At 33.6% G+C, this 23,426-nt stretch overlaps 1 protein-coding gene across 8 annotated transcripts in view; it reads right to left on the bottom strand.

Moving 5' to 3' along the window:
- Window positions 1-23,426, bottom strand: part of CEP63 (centrosomal protein 63) — a 48,823-nt gene that overhangs the window by 12,831 nt on the left and 12,566 nt on the right. For 6 of the 8 annotated variants that reach the window (XM_031959766.1, XM_031959764.1, XM_031959769.1 and 3 more), the window contains exons 3-8: window positions 21,903-22,080; window positions 15,012-15,107; window positions 13,987-14,106; window positions 11,258-11,371; window positions 2,328-2,561; window positions 1,163-1,305 (exon numbers count right to left, since the gene is read on the bottom strand). In XM_031959766.1, coding sequence (XP_031815626.1) covers window positions 1,163-1,305; window positions 2,328-2,561; window positions 11,258-11,371; window positions 13,987-14,106; window positions 15,012-15,107; window positions 21,903-22,080 — 885 coding nt within the window. The remainder of the gene's footprint in view (window positions 1-1,162; window positions 1,306-2,327; window positions 2,562-11,257; window positions 11,372-13,986; window positions 14,107-15,011; window positions 15,108-21,902; window positions 22,081-23,426) is intronic. The other 2 variants (XM_031959765.1, XM_031959767.1) reach the window with 1 other exon arrangement.

Below are 23,426 nucleotides of genomic sequence, written 5' to 3'. Positions count from 1 at the left end.
GAACCACGGAAACCTCTTCTAGTTGAGAACCAGGTTTGACGCTCAATTCATCTTTTATTGATCTGCTCCTCAAAAAACTGGAGATTCAGCTCATTGTTTCATACACCATTACTCATGTTATTAACTCCACAGCCTACTATCTATAACTACTTGCCACAGTGCTTCTTCTATCATTCCCTGCTCTGCATAATTAGCTTCCAGTTTCTATTCCTCATTTCCATGGCTATCTCCTATATTGAGCAAAGAAGAGGAAAAATTAATAGTTCAGACTATCTTAAATTCTTTTAGCCTTCTACTCCATTATCTACATTATAGTTCATGAATCAGATGTGAAATGGACCCAAAGTTCAAGCACAGGAGCAAATTTCTCACTAGTCAGTGTATCTCACAGCCTATTGTTGACTTTCACTATCAACTATGTTTTCACCATAACCATCAAGGCCGGTCCACATTTCAGCTGCAGAGATGGTCTTAAGGTTAAGTTGGAAAATTTAACTCCCCAAATGAAATGTTCTTCGAATCAGGCAGCCATTTTCAGATACTTCCTGTTTCTTCTTCAAGAACAAAGTCAACTTACATCTTGTTGAAATAAAATATTATAAATACTTCCTCCACTCCATTTTTTGTGATTAGTTCTTATTAATAGCTCATAGTTAAATGGGACTTTAAAACTGACAAAGAATTTTCTTCACAATAACTCTGAGAGTGAGATATCTCCATTCTACAGACAACCTAAACTGAAGCTCAAGAAGTGAATTGTCCAAGATTCTTCAACCAGCCATTCTTCTGGTTGAAGAATCTTGGACAATTCACTTCTTGAGCTTCAGTTTGGCTATGGTGTCAAAGCCAAAACTTCAACCCAGGTCTCTTGAATTTCAGTCCAGTGCTCTTTCCACTATACCATGCTCTGCAATATTAATTGTGCAGCTATACTATTACTTAGCTTCCATAAAACAGAAGACCAATTAATTATCCTTATTTCTTGGCTCAGGTGCCTCTAATCTTAATGCTCTTATCTGCACTGGGTTTCACCTGCCTTAGCTCCCAGGTACCTTCCAGTGACTACCTGCACCACACCAACCCACTAAAGATGATTCTTCAGGTGCTATAAATGAGAGCCTACCACTAACAAATACTGAATCAGCGAAATAATAAAATGTACCTGATGAGTTCTGTGGAATGTAAATTTTTAGCTATATTTGTAAATTTATTCTGTAATTTTTCCTTCTGAATTATTGAACCACTGATGAAATCCTCTTGAGACCGAACAGTTACTTCCAACTCCTTTTTTTCTCCTTGTAGAACCTACAGAAAGAATACTGCTATTAATTATACCAGAAAAGTCACTTTAATTGTACATACTCTTTGACCCAGTGACATCACTGGGCATATTAAGTCAAGGAAGTCAAAGACAAAAGGAAAGGTTCCATATATATAAGAAAATATTCATACCAGCACTTTTGTAGTAGCTAAAGAACTAGAAGGAAAGTGGGTATCTATCATCTGGAGAATGTTTGAACAAACTGTCATATTCTAATGCAATGTGGTACTATTATGGCATAAGAAACAATGAATACTGATAAACTCATATGCATCTATTCAGAGTAAGATAATCAGAACTACAATAATTTATATGATGACCACAACAACATAAAGAAAAATCACACTGAAAGACAAAATCAGATCAGAAAGACTCTGATCAGAACAAAAATCAACAGTGACTTCAGAAGAGTGGCAATGAAACATGCCTCTTGTCACATGTTGGAGAGATTGCTAAACACAGCTGGTATGATTATTTATTTTATTTAAAATTTATTAGAAAAGAAGGTTCTGTTGTGGGAATGACAGAGGAAAGAGTAGAATCATTAAGATGTTAAACAAAACATTTTAAAATTAATATTATTTACAGTGTCCTAAGTTATCATAAGTCTAGATAGTTTTATATCTCATCAAAATAGATGGAAAAATAAAGTTTACTTCAGAGGTGTGGTTAAATATTATGTCTCCGGGGAAGGAGAGAGACGTATACATTGACACACATGACATTATTAACATTTTCACCATCACTTTCTTAACAAAACAATAAATCAGAGCCTGATTTGTAGCATTTGCCAAAAAAGATCAGACTTAAAATTTAACAATATTCAAGTGGGATCCAGTACACCCCTGACCACATGCCTAAGCAGTAAGCACAAATTCAGTCACTCTATCAACAACAGGGTAGGGTAAGAGAAAGGAGAGTTTTAGAAACTAAAAATAGGACTTCTTTTTCCCTGTTTATGGAAAATAAAGTTAATTTATTGTTCAACTGCAATAATTACACAGACCTTTAATAGTTTTTCAACGTGCCTCAGTTCTTCTTCAAGTCGCTGCTGTTCTTTCAGTAGAGTCATGTTGGTTCCAACTAAATCATTTACCCTCATGTTGAGACGCTCTATTTCCAATTCATTGGCGCATATGGTATCAGTGGCCCTCTCTAGCTTACTGGTTAAATGCTGAATTTCAGATTGACTGGAAATCTCCACAGATTCCAGCTTCTGTTTCCGATTGGTGAGCTGAGCCTAGAAATATGGGACTATTGATGAGTAAAAGTGAAATAGTCAAAAACAAAAATGTATGAGGAAGTTAGCCCACTCAATGACAAAGGTATCTTCTTGCTAAGGCCAAACCCTTTGATTCCATTCCCTCCCATCTTCTCCAGCAGACTGTCCCAACTATTATCACCAGTTGTTCTCTACTCTTTAATTTCTTATCTACTGGTTCCTTGCCTATAATTTATTCTTTAATGCTCATTAGATTTTACCATCTTTCCTGCTACTTTTCTGTTCTCCACACTTTCTCAATCAAACTCCTTGAAAAAGCTATCTATACTCATAGATTCCACTCCCTCTTTTCTATCTTCTAAATCTTTGCTGATTTACAAATCCTTCTCAACTCAAACTGCTCTCCCATTTACCAAAGATTTCTTAATTGCTAATTCAATTCAATTAAAAAATATTTTCTATATGCCAGGCAGTATGCTAAATCTAATGGCTTTTTCTTAATCCTCATTCTCAATATTTCTTCAAAATTTGAAACTAATGACAACTTTCTCCTCTTGGATATTTTTTTCTTTTTGGGTTTCTGGGACACAGTATTATTGGTTCTCCTAACTATGTGGTAGTTCCTTCTAAGTGTTCTTTCTTTGTAAATTTTTCATGCCATACATGCTAACTATGGATATACTCCAATTCTTTGTCCTGAGGTCTCTTCTCTCTCCATTTATTCACAGTGACATCATCCACTCCCATAGATTTAATTATCATCATTATGCCGATGACTCCTACATCTGCATTTCTAGCTCTTGACTTTCTCCCAAGGTTTTGTCTGGCATCAATAACTGCCTTCTAGAGATTCCAAATTGGACATCCATAGCCATTTCAAATTCACAATGTCCACAATAGAACTCATTTTCTTACTCACTAAACACACCCCTCTTCTGATTTTCTCTATTACTATCAAGGGCACTATCATCTTCTCAATCAACAAAGTACGCATGTTGTCTTTGACTCCTCACCTGAAGTGAGACAGTCAGCTCTCAAATGTTGTCACTTCTCTGCCCATATCATTTCTCATATATGACCCCTTCTCTAATTCAGGCCATTATCACCTTTTTTGTATTACAGTGATGGTCTCCTAATTGATCTCACTATCTTCCATCTTCAATCCATTCTCTATAGTCACTAGTTATCTTCCTAATATGCAGATTTGACCATTTTACTCTATCTTGACTCAATAAATTCCAGTGATTCTCTATTCTTAGAATCAAATATAAACTCCATTTAGCCTTTTAAAAAAAAGAGACCTTATTCTACTCCTCCAGAATTCTTATCTTATTCTCCTCCACACATTTTCTAGTCTAGTCATACTGTACTACTTACTGGTCTTTACATATATGCCATTTCCCATTTCCATTACTCACAATACCCTTTCCCAGGTCTGAAATGCTGTACCCTCTTCCTCCCCTCCATCTCTTGAAATCCCTGGTCTCCTTCACACACAACTCAGGCTCCATCTTTTCCATAAGGCTTTTCCTCCTTTCCCATTCCCAGGAGTTCAGATCTTCCCTTCTAAGGTTATAATGCTCTGTTATAAAAACAGATTTTTTTGTATATACTGATATATACTGTACATATATGTGTAAACACACACACACACACACACACACACACACACCCCAATCACATCTCCCCCAAAAGTATATATAGACTCTGCGAGGGAAAAGACTTTCATTTTTGCCTTAAAAAACAAAGAAAGAAACAAAAAAACACCTAGCACACAGTACAGAGTTCTAGTACATAGTATAGTATTTTTTAAACCTGGAATCCATAAAATTTTTTAAAAAATCTATAACTGTATTTCAGCATAATTTTTTTCATACTATATGTTATAAATTTAAAAACATTCTGAGAAAGAATATGGGTGTGTATTTGTGAATATATTCAAAAATAGATACATTTTTTCAATTTCTATGTAGCGTGTGAACTGTTTTTCTAGATGAAGTCAAGAGGAAGGATAAAAAATACAAGGGATTCAAACATTGTAATCAAGCACATAATAGCTTTTTACTAAATGCACTTGCACAGTGATGATATGTATGAGCTAAATATAGCCTATCAAGATGGTGTCTTCCATCTACAACTCACCTGAATCGAGTCCCCATATAAGAAGTCACATCATATAAATACAGCAAAGCAGAATAGAGTGCTAGACCTAAGTATGGAAAACCAAGATTTACATCTCACGGCTGACACCTTACTATATGCTTCAGATAACTTTCTAGGATTATATAACATAATAGATGGATTTCAAAACTGAAAGAAGTTCCAACAATAGACTTTCATCACAATGAGAAATATCTTTTGTAAACTCATGTAAAATAGGTCACACACTATCATGGTAGCATTAAACAAGTCTATGCAAACCCACATTTATTTATGTAGATTATATTGATGAAATTACTCAGTAATATAGGCTCTAGTTCCTGAAAATTTTATTGGATTATAAGATTCTTGTGGGTTAGGAACTCTTTCTAAAGGCCCTATATTTGGTAGTATTTTTCCTCTAAAGAACAAATCAAGCACTCACAAACAGCATAAAAGGATGAACTGACCATTCATGTTAGTATGTAAAATTGTCATTCATCTATCAGGGTAGCCTCTACTTAAATGTTTTATATTCTTCTTGCTTTTACTCCTTGTTTATACTGATGATTCTTCAATATAACTTCTGTTCTTGAACACTTGGACACTGCCCTAATCAATTTTCTAAAAAGAAATAACACTTCATATGATCCTAAATCTCCTAGCTGCAGCCAGACAAAATAAATGTAAATATGCTTCACATGACAGATCTTTTAACTATTTGAAGTAGCTAATATGCCTCACCCAAGTTTTTTCTGTTCCTGCCTAACTACCTGTCCTTTCAAACAATCTTCATATGACATGGTTTTAAAAGATGCCTCATCCACTTGACTACACATCAGTTAGCTTAGCAATGTCCCTACTAAATATCATACCTAGAATTAAACACATAAGTCTAGATAGTCTGAATAGAAAAATCTAATGAAATTTATTCATTCTGGATACCATTCATTTATTAGAATCCCTTTAGGGGGAGCTACTCACACTGTTGATTCACATTGAACTTGTAGTCAGTTATTATCTTGACATGATTCTTTATCTAGTCATGTCTAGTCTCTTATGTATTTGAACCGTTTTCTTTTTTGCCTAATACAAGGTTTTATGTTTATTCTTATTGTTTCATCTTGTTAAATTTGGATAGTCATTCCAGGTGACATATTCTTAAAATTAAATTACTAACAAACTCATTTAATATAAATGCTTAATTCTATTTCCTTTTATTAGCACATTTTAAAATGAGCATAACGTAGTAATTTCAATTCACTTTAAAAGTTACATATCAACCACCAATAGACTCTTTAAAACCAGAAACTAGAAATCTTATCTGCTGTCTGGCTACCCTGTACAATACTGGCTCCAGAAGGGGATTACTTAAAAGAATACCATTAGCACAGAAGAGACACTGACTTAAAGGAAGAGAAAAGCAAAAAAGAAAGTAACAAAATGGTAGAAAAAGAGACAAAAACTGAAGGCTAGGAGCTAAAAGCACAGAGGTAAGTGAAAGAATACAAAAGCAAAGTATTTTTTTGTATTCTCTGATTTGTGTGGTCCCAAACAGCAGCAAAGGTGTGAAAGCTTAAGTCAGCAAGGGCACCATGACACAAGCAACAAGGACTAGCCTGAAGAGATTCCCACTGTAAATTAATGGCACTTGCCAGCATCAACTTTTCCTAAAGTCTCCATCAGTGTCAGCTTCAATTCCATCATTACAAAGTACCTCTTTGCAGGAGTTTCTATTCAGCAATAGCTTCAGGAAACCATTAACAGTAAAATTCTCAGCAAGAATCTGTCAGTGTCTGTTCTGATAACTGTCAATATGAGCTTCTACCAATATTGTTGTCACACCAATTAAGGCTACATTAATAATACAATATAATTTTTAAAAAATTTTCCAAAGTCACAATTATTGTTCAATTTATTTCCAAATCTTAAAAGACAGTTGTGATTTGAGTAAGATGCTTTTAAAATGCACACAATTAATAATGAATTTAGAATCTGTTCTTGAATGGTTAGAAATGATCTTTCAGCAAAGTATTTCAGAAGAAATATGTTTCTAAAGTCTTTAGATATATTAAAATTTTAGAAGTGAAAGATTTTACTTTATGGCAATGGTCTTGGTTTTTAAAATATTTCTTAAATTTTCTCCAAATATTTCACTGTGTAGTATTTATATTCTTCTTATTCCCTCCTCACTACCACTTAGTTCACTGATCCAAAATATTTTGAAACAGAGGAAAACTATCTGACACTGTAATGGCTTAATAATTGTAGATCAATTCTTATCCATTCAAGAAAATACACACACACACACTCTCTCTCTCTCTCTCTCTCTCTCTCTCTCTCTCTCTCTCTCTCTCTCAATTAACCATACTAATCAAGAAAACTGTGTTAAAGTCATAGATTGATATTTGGCTCAGAAAATATTTGGGGAACTAAATTTGAATATAAGTAGAAATAAAGCTCCTTCTTCCTATATCCCTTGCAAATATCCAATTTCCTGAGAGATAGTAAACATAAAAGGCTACAACTAATTACCTCATATTTATCAGTAGACAGTGGCACAATTCCTTATACTGGATCATTCGGCTAGACAACCTAAGACAAATATCCCTGGTAAATAAAGAACCTGTCCCTCTTTCCTTTACTTCTTATGTCTATGTCTGGCTATATCTCTTTACTCACTTTTAAAATAGCTTATTATGAGTATATGATACTCTTCCTAAGACTTCTCCAAAGAAGAATACATAAGATTGACTAATTTTAGTTACAACTGATTAGTTGGAATAGTGAACACAAATCACATGTAATCAATCCCTGTTACTCACTTTCCTATCCTTAAGAGGACAGGTTTAAATCTTAGCTACTTTGAATATTTATCTTGGTTCTCTGTCTTATTGTAATGAATGAAACAATCAGATCCTTCAATGTGAAGGACCTTAAAATATAACTTTCTGGTAAAAAAAATTTCAAAGGAAATAATGAAAAAAGTGGGAAGGAGAGAGGCCTAGGAATACCAGATCTCAAACTATATAGTACAAAGCAGTAATTATCAAAATTTGGACAGGTTAAAAAATAGACGTCAATCAGTGAAACAAATTAGATACACAATAGCCAAAAACAAATGAAACTAGTAACATGATAAAGCCAGCTACTAGGGTAAGGACTTGTTATTCAGCAAAAACTTCTGGGAAAAAATGTTAACACTCACAGAAATTATATAGAGAACAAGATCTCACACCATATATCAAAGATAATTTCCAAATGGATACATGACTTAGATATTAAAGATCTCATTACACACAAAAATTAGAAGGACAAGGAGAATATACTGTTTCACAATTATGAATTAGAGAAGAGTTCAGCAAATATGGGATTGAAAAATGGAGGAAATAAGATGTTCAATTTTGATCACACAAGATTTTTTAAAGTTTTTACACAAACAAAAACCAATGCAGTTCACTGAAGGAAAAATCTTTGTATAAAGTTTTTCTGATAAAAGCCTTATTTCCAAGATTTAGTAGAAATTAACTAAAATTTAAATGAACAAGAGCTGTTCCCCAATTAGAAAATTAACAGGCATGTTTCCAAAGAAATACAAGCTACCAACCATAAAATTAAAAAAAAACTCCAAATCACTAATAACTTGTTAAATGCTAATTTAAAAAACTCTGAGGTTGTATTTCACATTCATCAGATTAGCAAGATTAGCAAGAAAATGATAAATATTGGAAGATTTGAAAGAAAACAAGCACATTAATGCATTGTTGGTATAGCTGGAAATTATTTCAGGCATTCTGTAAAACAATTTAGAGTTATGCCCCCAAATTTACTAAATTGTACATGCCCTTCAGCCCAGCAATTGAAAAAAAAATTGGAAAAACTAAATGAAGATATTTAAAGAAGCAAAGAAATAAAATCTAAGGAGGTTCCCATTAGTTGGGCACTGGGTGAACAAATTATGGCATATCAATGTAATGTTTTTATACAAGTAACAAAGGGATGTTTTGGAAGAATATTTGTATTTAACAGATAGCAAAGCAAATTGAGTGATAAAACAGAAGAACAATTTATGTAGTAACAACATCAAAAGGATATGTAACTTTGAAAGATTTAAGAATTCTGATGTAATTACTATAATTCCAAAGGACCAATGATGAAACATGCTATCTATCTCCTAAAAGAGAGGTCATAGGGTCCCAAATGTAAAATGAGATAGATATTTTTGCACATGGGTGATGTAGGAATTTGATTTCATTGACTATGAATATTTATTCCGAGGATTTTCTTTTATTGTTTCTTTTTTCAGTGAGGCAAAGTCTAGGAGGGGAAGAGTTATGAAAGGGATAGGAGGGAGGAAGGGAATAAGGGAGGAAGAGAGGAAGAAAGGAAGGAAGGAGGGAGAGAAGAAGAGAGAAAGGAAGGAGAGAAGGTAGGAGGGAGGGAGGGAAGAAGGAAGAAGGATGGAGGGAAGGGAGGGAAAGAAGGAAAGAGGGAGAGAGGAATGGAGGAAGGAAGGAAAGAAGGAAGGAAGGAAAGGAGAAAGGGAGGGAAAAAAGGAGGAAGGGAGGGGGAGGAAGAGAAGAGGAAGGAAGAAAGGGAAGGAGAAAGGAAAGAAGGGAAGGAGGGAGGGAAAGAAGAAAGGAGAAAGGAAGGAAGGAAGGAAGGAAGGAAGGAAGGAAGGAAGGAAGGAAGGAAGGAAGGAAGGAAGGAAGGACTTAACTGAGTACAGTTCATATGAATTTTGAAAGTGAGATTTCTAATCAATAATACAAATACTCTACTCATGAATAACTGAGAAATAACAATAAAAACTGACCTCTACTAAAGTTCTACTACTCCATGAAAGGGAGAAGACTGTGTAATTAAGCTGTGGAATTTTAGACAAAGGAATATAACAGTTTTCACCTACTTGGTTCAGAGGAGTTATTACTGCTAACTGGAGTTACTTTAATGCAGCTTGGCTCAGATGGACCTGTCTCTACTATCCCTAGAAAATGTTAAGTCTGCAAAGTTTTTATATTTCAATCATGATACAGAATGAAAAGGCTAAAAAGCACTACTTTAAAATACTGTTTCTCATACCTATTTTTAGCAGCTTTCCACAGAAAATGTTCATTTTTTTATAATATTAGATCTTTATTTTCTAAAATATATACAAAAATAGTTTTCAACATTCACCACTGCAAAATTTTGTGTTCCAAATTGTTCTCCCTCTCTTTCCCCCTCCCCTAGACAGCAAGTAATCCAATATATGTTAAACATATTTAATTCTTCTATACATATTCCCACAATTATCATGATGCCCAAGAAAAATCATATCAAAAAGAAAAAAAAATGAGAAAGAAAACAAAAAGTAAGCAAACAAAAAAGATGAAAATATTATGTAGTGATCCACATTCAGTCCCCATAGTCCCTTTTCTGGATGCAGGTGGCTCTCTCCATCACAAGTCTATCGGGGTTGGCCTGAATCACCTCATTGTTGAAAAGAGCCACGTAAGACTGATCTTTTGGATACAATTATTGATACAATTGATAATAATCACATAAAACTAATTTGCCCGATTTCTGTATCAGTATTATAATGTATTTTAAAAATCTGGAAAAGAGAGGAGAGAAAATGTATTTGAGAGAAGTTAAAGAAAACAAAGAGGTTGAATCATTTGAGAGGCCTTTAGAGTCCACTTTTAAATTGCTATTTATTGTTCAATAGCTTAAGTTCCCATGATTCTGTAAATCTCTCACTCCAGGAGATTCAGTCTCCCTCCAGCCATAATGCCTTAAAATATTAAGACATCCTTATTATTATGAAAAAAGGAATGGAAAAGTAGGTTTTTGTGCTATAAAATTTGACTTCTTGCTTTAAAAATCAAGATTTTATACAATTTTCTCTCTCAAAAACTAGCACTGGTGAAGTATGATTTTTGCCTCAATATCCTCTTCTCACATTAAATTCCCAAGAATCCTTCTTTATTTTACCTTTTGAATTTGTATCATTTGCTGAATGAAATTTAGACTGTGACTTTAATGAACAATGCCCTTGAATTTTATATACATTCTAGAATGGCATTACTGTTCAATGATCATTATATGAGGTCTTCTTGTGCAAATAGTATTCATAGCTTCATTCCTAACTTCACCTATTGACAAACTGAGTGAGAACTGTGTTTTTACCATTGGGATCTGAGTTGCAGCTATATAAACACCAGCTCATGGACAAAATGCCGTCAAATTTGCTATATTTAAATTTTCAAAAGGAACCTATACTACTAGACTTTCTTAACTTCCAAATTTGACACTATACAAAACCTAGTTGCCTGTCTGTAATAATGAAGGAATAAAGTCACAGAAAAAGCTGATTTATCCTAATTCTCTATCTTCCCATTTTAGTAATTCATATGAGCTAGTAATAAGCAAAGTCTGTGGGATAATAAACCAAAAAGTGGAGAAAACCTAACACTCCTTTGTCATAAATATAACTGTCCAAAACGGAAAAGTAGAATCTATTGTGACATACAGGTATGTGATCATAAAATTACCTAAATGTTTACATTTCTTTTTAAATGTTTTAACGCTACCTGAATAATCTCTGACTGTTCAGCCAAAGCTTTCCTTTGTGCCTCCAGAGATGCCACCTGTTGCTGATAAATCACTCTCTGCTTCTCCCATTCTAGTGATTTCTGACGGAACTCCTGCAAAGGCAACCAGGACAGTTGACTTGTAAATGCATCCCCTCTTATCACCACTTTCAAGTTTCACTCTTACTCTAATTATTACCCCCCACTCCCATCCCTTGACAGAGGTGGACCTTTTTCCACAGCAGGGATGCCATTATTCAGTCAACCGATGAAGTTATACAGTAATTCTCATCTCCTCATATACTGTGACTCTGGATTTCTGTCTTTCCAAATTTAACACTCTATTTATTGCTGACTTGTATGATATAAGAATATGGAACACTATCTGAGTCATGTCTACTTTTATAAATTTGCTGCCACCTAAGGGTTAATCATAATAATTTTCGAGTTGTCAATGAAAAATTAATCAAGATAAAATCTAGTCCTTCTCTTTTGAAATTACAGTTTTCAGTTATTTATGATTCAAATATAAAACAATATATGGCAAATGAGAATTCAACAGTAACTAAAATAACCATAAAGCCAGCCAGCATCTAATGGTTATAGTTATGGGAGCCAACTGAAACACAAAGCAAATTCACCTAAGGGCCATATGGCCTTAATAGCCTCCCAGTTCTCCAAATTCCTTGAGTCTGGAACTCTCATCTGCTCTATGAATTGCATCTCTTCATTACAAGTTTATAGGCTTTAGAAGGTGAAGAGCAAAAATTCCAACTGTAATGATGAGTTCCTTAGCATCAATCGGAGACAGATTCCAGAAACTGCTATAGCTAGGTGAATTTTTAAGTACCCATAACAAAATTGAAGAAAGAAGAAGGAAGTCCCCAAGGAGCAGACAACTCCAAGTAAACACAAGTTTCAACAATGCTATAATGTTTCTCTGTCCTTCACCTAGTGAAACCACAGAGAATTGGATAATTTAAAGTAATCTTCCATTAGCAAAACAGTGCAAAAATATTTTTGAGCTTCAAAGTTTTAGATTGGAAAATTTTACACTCAAATGGCCCTTAGAAGATCACCAAATCCAACTTCCTCATTTTACAAAGAAAGATTCAAATCACTTAACAGTAATAATATACAGTTAACATTAACATTTTGCTCATTTAAAAAGGGCTTTCCAAAAATTGTCATTTGATCCTCACAAAATCTTAAGACAGAAAAAAAAATTTAAAAATTAAAAAAAAAAATTTTTAATTAAAAAAAAAAAAAAATCCTGAGGCAAATTGAACTAATTGCTATTATTCCAAAAGACATGACCAGACCCAAGATTTAAATGATGCTCCTCTTGACCCCAATTTGTCTGCTCCTTTTCCCACTAACACTGGCTGCTGCTAAGCCAAAGAGGAGTTAAATGGAGATTAGAATCCAGGTTTTCCCATTCTCAGAAAAGTAATAAACTATATGAGAAAAGAATCCTAGTCTGGTACTTCTGTAAGAAGTTCCTTCTTCTGCTTGTTTGAGTTATAATTCTCATCATATAAGAAAAGATTTGGAAATCAGAGATTAACTTGAATTCTATTTAACAGTTGACTACAATGAAATGAAAAGGGAAACTGAGACTGTGATCTCTACTTACTGTGTTTTATGTAACAGCTGAATCTTTTTAATAAAATGGGGATGATAATGGCATCTACCCCTCAGGGTTGTTATTAAGATAAAATGAGAGGGTTTTTCTAATGCACCATATTATCATCACTAAAGCATCATATTCTATTATTAGTATTCTCTCTCCCTCAATATATCTTTATCATTAATTCTTTATTTTTTTTCTTCCCATTTCAAATTTTCATTATCTATTTTCTCCATGCAAAGCACAATTTTAGCTATTGAGTATGTATTCTTAGATTTAAAAAATCTAGTGGAGGTGGAAACATGCCACATACAAAATTAACTATACTACAAAATGGTACATAGGTATATAAGACAAGTAGAACTGATGCTGCAGAGGACAACTGGCAGTGAAGAACAATTAATGACTGAGGGACAAGTATGAATCCAGGATTACCGAGTTTTGGAAAGAAAAGTAGTGCTATGCCAAAGGCTTTGAAATCTAACCTAAGAAACCTGAAGTTTTGAGCAGTGGAGTGATATGTTCAAATGAATATTTCAGGAAGATTAATCTGTTAGCAGTATAATAAATGGATGGATAAGGGGAAGGAGAGGGTAGAGTTTAGAAGTCTGCTGAAGAAGCTGTTAGAAGAGTCTACGTGGATAATAAATGATAAAAGTCCCACATCCTCTTCCTCATAGGCAATTCCACCTTTAAAAAGATCTCAGGGCTTTAGGGAGAAAAAATTAATTATTTAAAAACAATTATTTGGCCATCTTGATGGTTATGAGATCTAAGTTCAAAAATACTTTTCTAAAATTAAATCTTTTCAAAACAAAATAAAGGAAATGTCAAAATAGCTCCTCTTCCACAAAAGAAATCTGAATAAACAAAAATAAAACTTTATAAATACTAATTATAGAGAGCATTCTAAGAAATTGGTTACAGTTACTTCCCAATCCAAAAAGAAAGATATGGTAAAAGAAGGTGCAAAGTACTTTGCTCACTTTAAACCTGCAAACAACTGATGATAAAAACTCAGTTTCAAGAAATACCACCTTTTCTCAAATTATTATCTTGAATGAAGACTGACAATTACTATGAACAAAAAATATCATACCTCTATTTTCCCATTTAATCTCTCCATTTCAGATGGGTCTTCCCTGTGATTTTTGACCCCTCTAGATTCTTTTAACTGCTTTTTCTGAAGTTTTTCATAGCCTTTCTTTAGTCTGGTTAGCTGTAAAAACAGTCAATTTCATCATTTATTAAATGTCTCATCATTTGAACTTGATCTTAGAATTTAAAAGTGGTACCAGTGAAACATATTAAATATGCCAACATACATAGACAATTATATCAAAGGCAGATCAAACAGTTAATACCACCATTAAAAGAACTGCTAACAGGAGGTTATAAATGCAAACGTTTTTTTAATTAAATGAAGGAACACAAGGCATTAAAGAAAAAAAACCTTTCTATTTCTGTTAAGACCTAAGAAACCTACTAAGAAAATTAAAATTTATTTTCTGCTCTCTAGGAAGTACCAAAAAACTGAGTGGGTGGGGGGGATGGAAGAGGGATGAAGGAGTAAGGTTTTTAGCCCTACCTTCCATAGAAAGTATTTGTTAAGAAAACTAGATTACTTTATTGGTTTTTTTAATTTTTAAATTTTTTTTATTAAGCTTTTTATTTTTCAAAACATATGTGTGGCCATTTCTTCAACATTAGTTCTTGCAAAACCCGTGTTCCAATTTTTCCTCCCTTCTCCCATACTCTCCCCTAGATGGCAAGTAGTCCAATATATGTTAAACACAGTAAAAATATATGTTAAATTCATTATATGCTCACATATTTATACATTTATCGTGCTGCACAAGAAAAAAAGAGAAGCAAAATAAAATGTAAAGAAATAACAACAAAAAGAGTGAAAATACTATATTGTGAACTACCCTTAGTTCTCACAGTCCTCTGGGTGTAGATGGCTCTCTTTATCACTGAACAATTGGAACTGGTTTGAATCATCTCATTGTTAAAAAAGAGCCATGTCTAGAAAAGTAGATTACTTTAAAAAGTTCCCACAAGTAAATAAGAAATAAAGAAATCTATTAACTTCACAAAGAAAATTAGTGAAAATGCACTCACCTCTTCCTGAAGTTTCTTCAATTCTTGTTTGTACTCTATGGCCATTTCCTGCTTGCTTTTATTAAGCTCTTCGACCTGCTGATGCAACATCTCAAGCTAAAGAAAGAGATGGTGGGTTTTTTTTTTTAATATATATTTTTTTAATTACTGAGTTACATAAATCAAAAGAAAGAACCTACCTATACAACATTCACATTTTAACATCCCACTTATCCAAAAGATAAACTTACAATAACATTAATATTTGAGATAAGAGCCAAGAACCTAAAAGTATAAAAGTATGCAAAATCCACAGCAATCAGAAAATACAAGAATTCAACTTCTAGGACAATTCCTATTCCTATTTGATTTACTACAACAAAGTTTGGTTATCTAATTTCCCCACAGAAAATAAATTAGGAAAAGATAACAGGAGCAATAGACAGCCTAACAATAAGAGAGAAGGAAGAAAGAGGGGAAGAAAGAGAGGAAGAGAATGAGGAAAGGAGAGAAGGAGGGATAAAGAAGGAAAGGAAGAAGGCAGGAAGGTAGGAGGGGGGAAAGGATTCTTAAATTACACTCACATGCACAAACCAACACATTCCAACTCAACCACTCAATCTTCCCTCTTTAGGTTACGTATATTGCAAAGCAAAGTTAGATAATTTGATTCCACTTGAATGAGAAATTTTACCAGTGCTGAATTCCAAAACAATGATATCTTTTTTAATATCATTTTGCCCAAAGGCCTGTTTTCTTTCTTTTTTTTTTAATCAAAACTTTTTATTTTCAAAACATATATATGGATAATTTTTCAACACTGACCCTTGCAAAACCTTGTGTTCCAAATTTTCCCCTCCTTCCTCCACCCCTTTCCCTAGTTGTCAGGTAATCCAATATATGTTAAACATGTTGAAATATACATTAAATCCAACATATATATACATATTTATAAATTATCTTGCTGCACTAGAAAAATCAGATCAAAAAAGAAAACAAAATGAGAAAGAAAACAAAATGCAAGCAAACAACAACAAAAAGAGTGAAAATGCTGTGTTGTGATTCACACTCAGTTCCCACAATTCTATCTCTGGATGGCTTTCCTCATCACAAGGTCATTGGAACTGGACTTAATCATCTTACAGCTGGAAAGTCATGTCCATCAGAATTGATCATTACGTAATCTTGCTGATGCCGTGTATAATGATCTCCTGGTTCTGCTCATTTCACTTAGCATCAATTCATATAAGTCTCTGCAGGCCTCTCTAAAATCATTCTGATGACAGTTTCTTATACAACAATAATATTCCATAACATTCATATACCATAACTTATCCAGCCATTCTCCAACTGATGGGCATCCACTCAGTTTCCAATTTCTTGCCACTACAAAAAGAGATGCCACTAGCTGCTTTCTGAGAGAAAACTGGATCTAAGTTTAAGAAGGAAGTCTATAAATCACCAGAAAATAGATTGAGGTGATAATTGTATTTTGAACAGGAATAGCTAATTCTAACTTAGTTTGTTCACTATCTCTATCCTTAATTGGAGTGAATTGCCTAGGAAAAATTTCCGGGATGTAACAATTTAGTGACTATCATTCTCACTTGGGTTATATTAACTATGTTTTATTTTATTGTAGAATTTTGTCTTTAGAAATGTCATATATTATAACTTGACAATGGTTTGTGTAAGAAAGATTTAAAGGCAGAATAGATTTCCTTTCTTTCCACTCTGAAATTAGAATTAAGAGATTTAAAGCAGGATGGATTTCCTCTCTTTCTAATCAAAGATCAGAGTTTCAAGATTTCATTAATAGATTTATTTTTTGGTAAACTGTACCCAAATTGCAAGTTACTGAATTTTTTTTTTATTTTCCACAAAAGCAAAGCATCTCATATCTCTCAACAGGTTTTGAGGGATTGATGCATGCAATAGAATGTAATAATTGATGCTTATAATAATGAGAGAATGTTTTATCGTGTTTGGCAAATTCTGCTTAAGATACCATGTAATGCTACAAAGCATTTTAGAAATATTTCAAACAAGTAATTATTATAATCATTAGTTTAAAACATAAGTTTACATCTAGAAAATGCAGTTATAAGAAATGTATTTGATTATGAAAATGTGTGCTCCTCCTCAATCTCCTATTCCATTACTAGATTTCAGGAACCTTAAAAATTATTTAAATGTCATACTCATATCCCTAAAGTCAGTAGCACTTAGAAGGGTGGTATTCTATGGGAATAAAGAGGTAAAGAAAAGGAAGATATAACTAGAGAAATATTTATTGTTCACGAGTAGACTGGGAAAATAAAATGTAAGACTATCTAAATTATTTATTCAGTGTCACACCAATCAAAATACCAAATGATTATTTTTTAAACATATAAAAAAATAAGAAAATAGCTCATTTAGAGGAACAAAATGTCAAGAATCTCGAGGAAAACAATGAAAAAAATGTGGGAAAAAAGGGGGCTTACTTAGATCTCAAACTATACTACAAATTAGTAATTATCAAAAAAATTTGGTACTGATTAAAAAAAAAGTCAGTCAATAGAACACAGTAAGTCAGACTGAAGTAAATGAGCATAATAATTTACCATTTGATAAAAACAACAAAAAACAAGGATCCCAGATACTGGGGTAAAAAAAATCACTATTTGACAAAAACTAATGGGAAAACTGGAAAGCAGTTTAGCAGAAACTAGAAATAAAACAACATCTCACAGCATATATCAAAATAAGCTCCAACTAGATAATGACATAAAGGGTGATTTCATAAACGCATTAGAGGAACAAAGAAGAAAAGATGAACTGAAGAGGAGAGTGAATGGAGACAAAAGATACCAATTAGGCATCTACAGCAACAGTGCAAAAAAGAGGCGATGAAGAATCTAAACTGGGGTAGTTATGATGAATGGAGAGGATATTAAAGTTCTGATTGAGGTAGAATCTATAAGACTTGGCAACTGATTAAATAGAAGGCAAGGATCCATGAAGAGTTGAAGATGACTCCTATGTTGCAAAGCTGGAAGACCAAGTGATATTCTGAGAGAAAAAGGGAAATGATGAGGAATAGATATGGGAGAAGATGAATTCAGTTTTAGTTAAATTGAGTTTGGGATGCTAATGGAATACAACGGTAGGATAGTTCTGCAAGCAGTTGGATGATTAGGACTCAAGATTAAAAAAGAAATTGGAGATGAATATATAAATTTGCCAATATCTGCCTGGAAATGGGAACTAGAAATGAGACCTAAGATGATCATCAAAAAAGAGAAAGATGAGGAACAGAGAAGAGCTTAGGTATACTCATGTATAAGGGGCAGAACATATAAGATAAATTCTGAAAAGGTAACAAAGATAGACAGCAAGAGAACTATAATAGAACAATATTAAAAAAAAAAACCTAGGAGCATGGAAGGAGTCAATATTATCAAATGATTGCAAAGAGGTCATAAAGGATAAGGACAGAAAAAAATCATTAGTGTGGCAATAATGAAATGACTGGTGACCTTGATGAGAGCAGCTTCATTCAAACGATGAGAACTGAAGCCAAACTGCAAGGGATTGAGAGGTGAAAGACAACTAGTAGTATTTCTTTAAGAGTCAAGTTATTAAAGCAAAAAGAAACATAGGTTGGTCAGTTGAGGAGAAAGGGGAGGAGAGGATAAGTGGCAAATGATCTAATCATGTTTATAGGTAACAGAAGACCCTGGGGTTAAGGAAAAATTTAAAATTAAGGACAAAGAAGGGGCCAGGCATGATGACATATCCCTTGCTATCTGGAAGGCTGAGCTTAAGCTTGGGGGTTCTGAGCTGTAGTAGACCAAGCAGACCAAGCCACACTGAATATGGCATCAGGATAGTAAGCTCCAAGAAGTGAGAAGTCATCAGTTTGCATAAAAAGAAATAAGAAGCATCCCAGCAGGCAAAGCTCTTGTGCCAGTCAATAATGGGATTGGGCCTATGAGTAGTCACTTCATTTCCAACCTAAGCAAGATAGGAAGATTCAAACTTTAAGAAAAAAACAAAGGATGATTGAGAAAAAAAGCTCCTGAAGGAAATAGGACCATCCTATGGAATGTAGAGATCCTTATAAAATGTACTTCTCCAACAGTAAGCCATTTTACTTCTTATAGGCAAACCCATATAAAGAATTTATTATTAATTTCACAGAACATAAAAAGATGGAGGAAAACTATTTTCCAGCAAAAGACAACTTTAAAGGTTGGCAGGAAAGGTCTGTGGCACCAGGGTGGGAGTTCAGTGTACAGTTCTGGTACAGGCTATGCTAACACAGCCCCAACTCAGGCCAGGTGCCAGCAAAGCAGAAAAAGATCTTGGGATATCTGTATCAGTAGGCAATCACTTTTAGTATTAATTCCCCAACTAGATTACCACTTATTACCACCTAACAGTACGTTTCACTAAAATATTTTCATGGGTAATTGAAAAATACTAACTAAATACCTAGTAGAATATCAGATGCTATGGAAGATAACAAAATAACTAATAGTAACCTGAATCTTTAAGAACTTAATTCTGGAAATAACTATGATTATATAAAGAAAAAAAAAAGTATCCATAATACTATTTAAAAAAAAAAAACGATAGAAGTGAAATGCTAATTTGAGGCCAAACAACAGAAAACTTTAAATATGAAGCCAAAAATTTATTTTATCCTACACACAAGTGGAGTTTCATTAAGGGTTTTTACTAGCTGTATTACAAGGTCAAAGCAATGTTCTAGGGATTGGTCTTGCAGTAAAATGTTTGGCTGGAGGGAAGAAAAGCTGAAGGAAGGGAGAAGTTATGAAGCTCTTCACATAATATTGTCCAAATGAATCTATCCAATTTGCAGATGGTAGAAATAAAAATGGAGGGAAAAGGCAGGTTCAAGAAGAATCAAGTATGACATGATAAGACAATAGAGAAGGAAGAATCAAATACTAAGCTTTGGTTTCTGGAAAAATTATATTACCACTAACAGTAGCAGATTTATGAGAAAGGGGAACTATTAGCAGGTAATTTAATTTTACATATATTGAGTCTTAGGAGGCACTGCCACATCCAAATGAAAAATGTCTAACAATTGTAAATGAAGGACTGAACCTCAGAATACACTCTTTTTAAAGTTATTCACAGCTGAATCTATGGGAATAACTAAGAATAAAGGACTGAATCTTGGAAACATCTATATTTATAGACCAGAAGAAAGGAGAGAAAAAAAATCAGAGGTAGAAAAAACAAGTCAATTCACAGAATACAATAGAGACATTTTAAAAACATGAGTATAGAACATATTAAATGTTAAGAGACTAATAGTATAAAGACTATGAAAAGGTCAATGGATGTGGCATGTAGTTTATTATTAGTACCCTTCTATGGTTCAGATTCTGTTGAATAGAAATGGTAGCAATCAAATTAAAAGTTGATTTTGATTTGGTCTTTTTTTTTTTAAACAATGAAAAATAGAGAAACATATAAACAATCAGGAATTTTTTGTTTGTATTTAAGATAGAAAAGACCCACACATCTTTGAAAACAAAATAATAACATGATAAATTTAAGATTACATATACAATAAATATATACATATATATATATATATATATATATATATATATATAAATTTTAAAATTAAAATTAAACATTGTTAACAAGATTAGGTGTTATCAAGAGGGAAGGGAAAAGGATAAACGTTTATATATTGCCTACTATATGCCAGGCACTGTGCATTTTACAAATATTATCTCTTTTGAGCCTTACGACAATCCTGTGAGTTAAGTGCTGTTATTATCTCTATTTTAAACTTGAGGAAACAGAGGCAGACAAAAGTTACATGATTTGTGCAAAGTCACAAAGTAGATATAAATTCAGGTTTTTCTTCAGGCCCAGGATTCTACCTTCTGTGCCACCTAGCTGCCCAATAAAATATACAGTTCAATTTCCTGTTAGGATTCTTACAAGATGCTAAGTAAGTGGAATTGAGGAGAGTGATTAAGTCTAGTTTAGCACTGATTTAATCCTACAAGAAATAATGGTTTCCTAGTGATATAATGATTGGTGTATACTCAGTATGGAACATATAAGGAGGAGCTGTCAGGGCCAGAAAGGACAAGTACACTAGAAGCTTTCTGAGGCTGAAACAGATTCATTCCATCATCCACCTTTGTTGTGGCTGGAGGTTCAAGCACAAACCTTTGGAAGTTGAGGAGATTCAGAAGCCAGAGAAGGTAGTCAGGCAGAACTAAGGAAGACAGAGAAGTGGAGGCAGGCTGTCCTGTGGAGAACACTGAAACCAAGATCCAGAAGGCCTCCAGAAAACTAGCTGAGCTCCAAGTGAAGGAAATAAGACTTTGAAGGAGACAATAAAGGATTTGGACTTTAATCCCTGACTGTACATGTGATTACTGAGCTGAAACAAAGGCTGCCTCCAGAAGCCTCCCAAGAAACCTGCTCCCAGAGAACATTACATTTTAGAGAAGAATACTACAATTTCCCTGCAGCATAATATTTTATTTTTTTATACACTATCAATTATATTGATATTTATATACTATCAAATAGAACAATGAATGCTTCTTATATATGCATTTTGTACTTTCTATATGGTATAACTACAAAGCCACTACAAACATCCTCTTAAAACAGAACAAGTTTGAAAAACTTCATCTATACAAAATTACAATCTATATCCATCAAGGTACCCATGTTGATGAAATCAAAGTACTAGGGGAAAAAAAGTCAAATCTTTTCCAGTGGAAATCTATCTCTATATTATAACTGAACTTAATAAGAAAAATATGGTACAACAAATTTTTGATGTACTTTTTGGAAACATATATAATGCATAAGCAAAGTTTAACTGTACTATTAAAGTGAGTAAACTGTGTGTTGTACCTCTGTATGTTTTTGATCCAATAAATTCCTTAGACTGTTGAGCTCCTGTTGTCGAATATCCAAGCACGTTTCTAGAGCCTGGGTCTGTCCTTCCCACTCAGACTTCTTATGAGCCACCATTATGTCAATCTGTTTCATTAGCTCCTGAAGTTCTGCCTCACACGATGTCAAAAAACTTCTGAAAATAAAAGAAATCAAATTATACAGATGTTCACATTACTTCTTTTTCTTCACCTATAAAAAAATGTAGAAATATGTACTCATCCCTAAAAGTAACAATAAATCGAGCCATTATCACAATTTTATAAGAATGGTTCTTTCAAAGAAAATCTCTAGAAGCAATCATTCTCATATTGTGTATTTGTATGGATGTAGGTATAGATAGGTATATACACATATGTGTGTATATATGTAATATATACATATATGTGTACATGTAACATATAACACAATGTACATACACATAGGATAAATACATGGATATATGTGTGTGGATATGTAACATGCATAGAGATAATATTTAAACTCATGGGAGCTAATAAGATTACCAAGAGTATATAGATGGGAAAATAAAGGACTCAGGACAAAATCTTGGGAACACCATCAAGGATGGGAGATATAGTATATTATGTCAGGAACAGAAAGTTCATCTGTCTGATTGCTTAAATAGGGGAGGAATAATATCCAATGAGGCAAAGGATTCTAAAAAGAAGTAATTAGACAGAGGGCAAAACACAGGAAAGCAGTACTAAACAAACAAACAAAAAAAAAACCCCTGCCAAGATTCTGACCCCTTCTACTTTTCAGACACAGTCAACTATATTTCTTTAATGAACCTGCACAGTGCTAACCCTTTATAGCTTAATAAGTACCAACTACAAAAGCAGAGGCAGTTATGATTTATCAATAAAAGCTCAAAAAAATTTGGGAGCAGATACTTAATACAATCAGATCAAGTGAGCAAAGGAGGCAGCCCAGAAGTTGCTTAGCAAACTTTCTAAGAGACTGAAACTATCAAATTCCCCCATTACAGTTTCAGTAGAAATTCCACCAATATTTAGGGAAGAGCAATATTCTTACCTGGATCACTGATTTATCAGCACAAACACTGCCCTCCCATTCCCATCTCACTCCCCACCTCGCTCCTTCCCTCCCACCCCCTATCATCCAGCCTGTTATAATCCAAAATTGGCTGCCAATCCCCTACTGCTTACTCTTATCCCACTGCTCTCTCAATCCTCCTCTTCCCCACTCCCCATCCTACTTAATATCTATTCATTACATCCTTTAAGTCTGGAATGCCTGGTATTCAAGTAACAAACTTACTTTCATCCTTTACCTTTACCTTTTCCATTCCTTTTGCCTTCTTGCAGTGATGGAGACCTAACTCCCTCTGATGACACAAATGTCCTATATTTCTTTCCAGCATTGTTGCATTTTCACTTATTTTTCTCTCTCTTTTGCTACCTCCAGACTCAGTAGCTATTGTTGGGGGAGCCAGATTACCTCCTAATCTTCCCCTGC

The sequence above is a fragment of the Sarcophilus harrisii genome, chromosome 3 (assembly GCF_902635505.1).
Source record: "Sarcophilus harrisii chromosome 3, mSarHar1.11, whole genome shotgun sequence".
Classification (NCBI taxonomy): Eukaryota; Metazoa; Chordata; class Mammalia; order Dasyuromorphia; family Dasyuridae; genus Sarcophilus; species Sarcophilus harrisii.
Note: the sequence above shows the minus strand (reverse complement) of the source record. Positions and strands in the feature narration are given on the sequence as shown.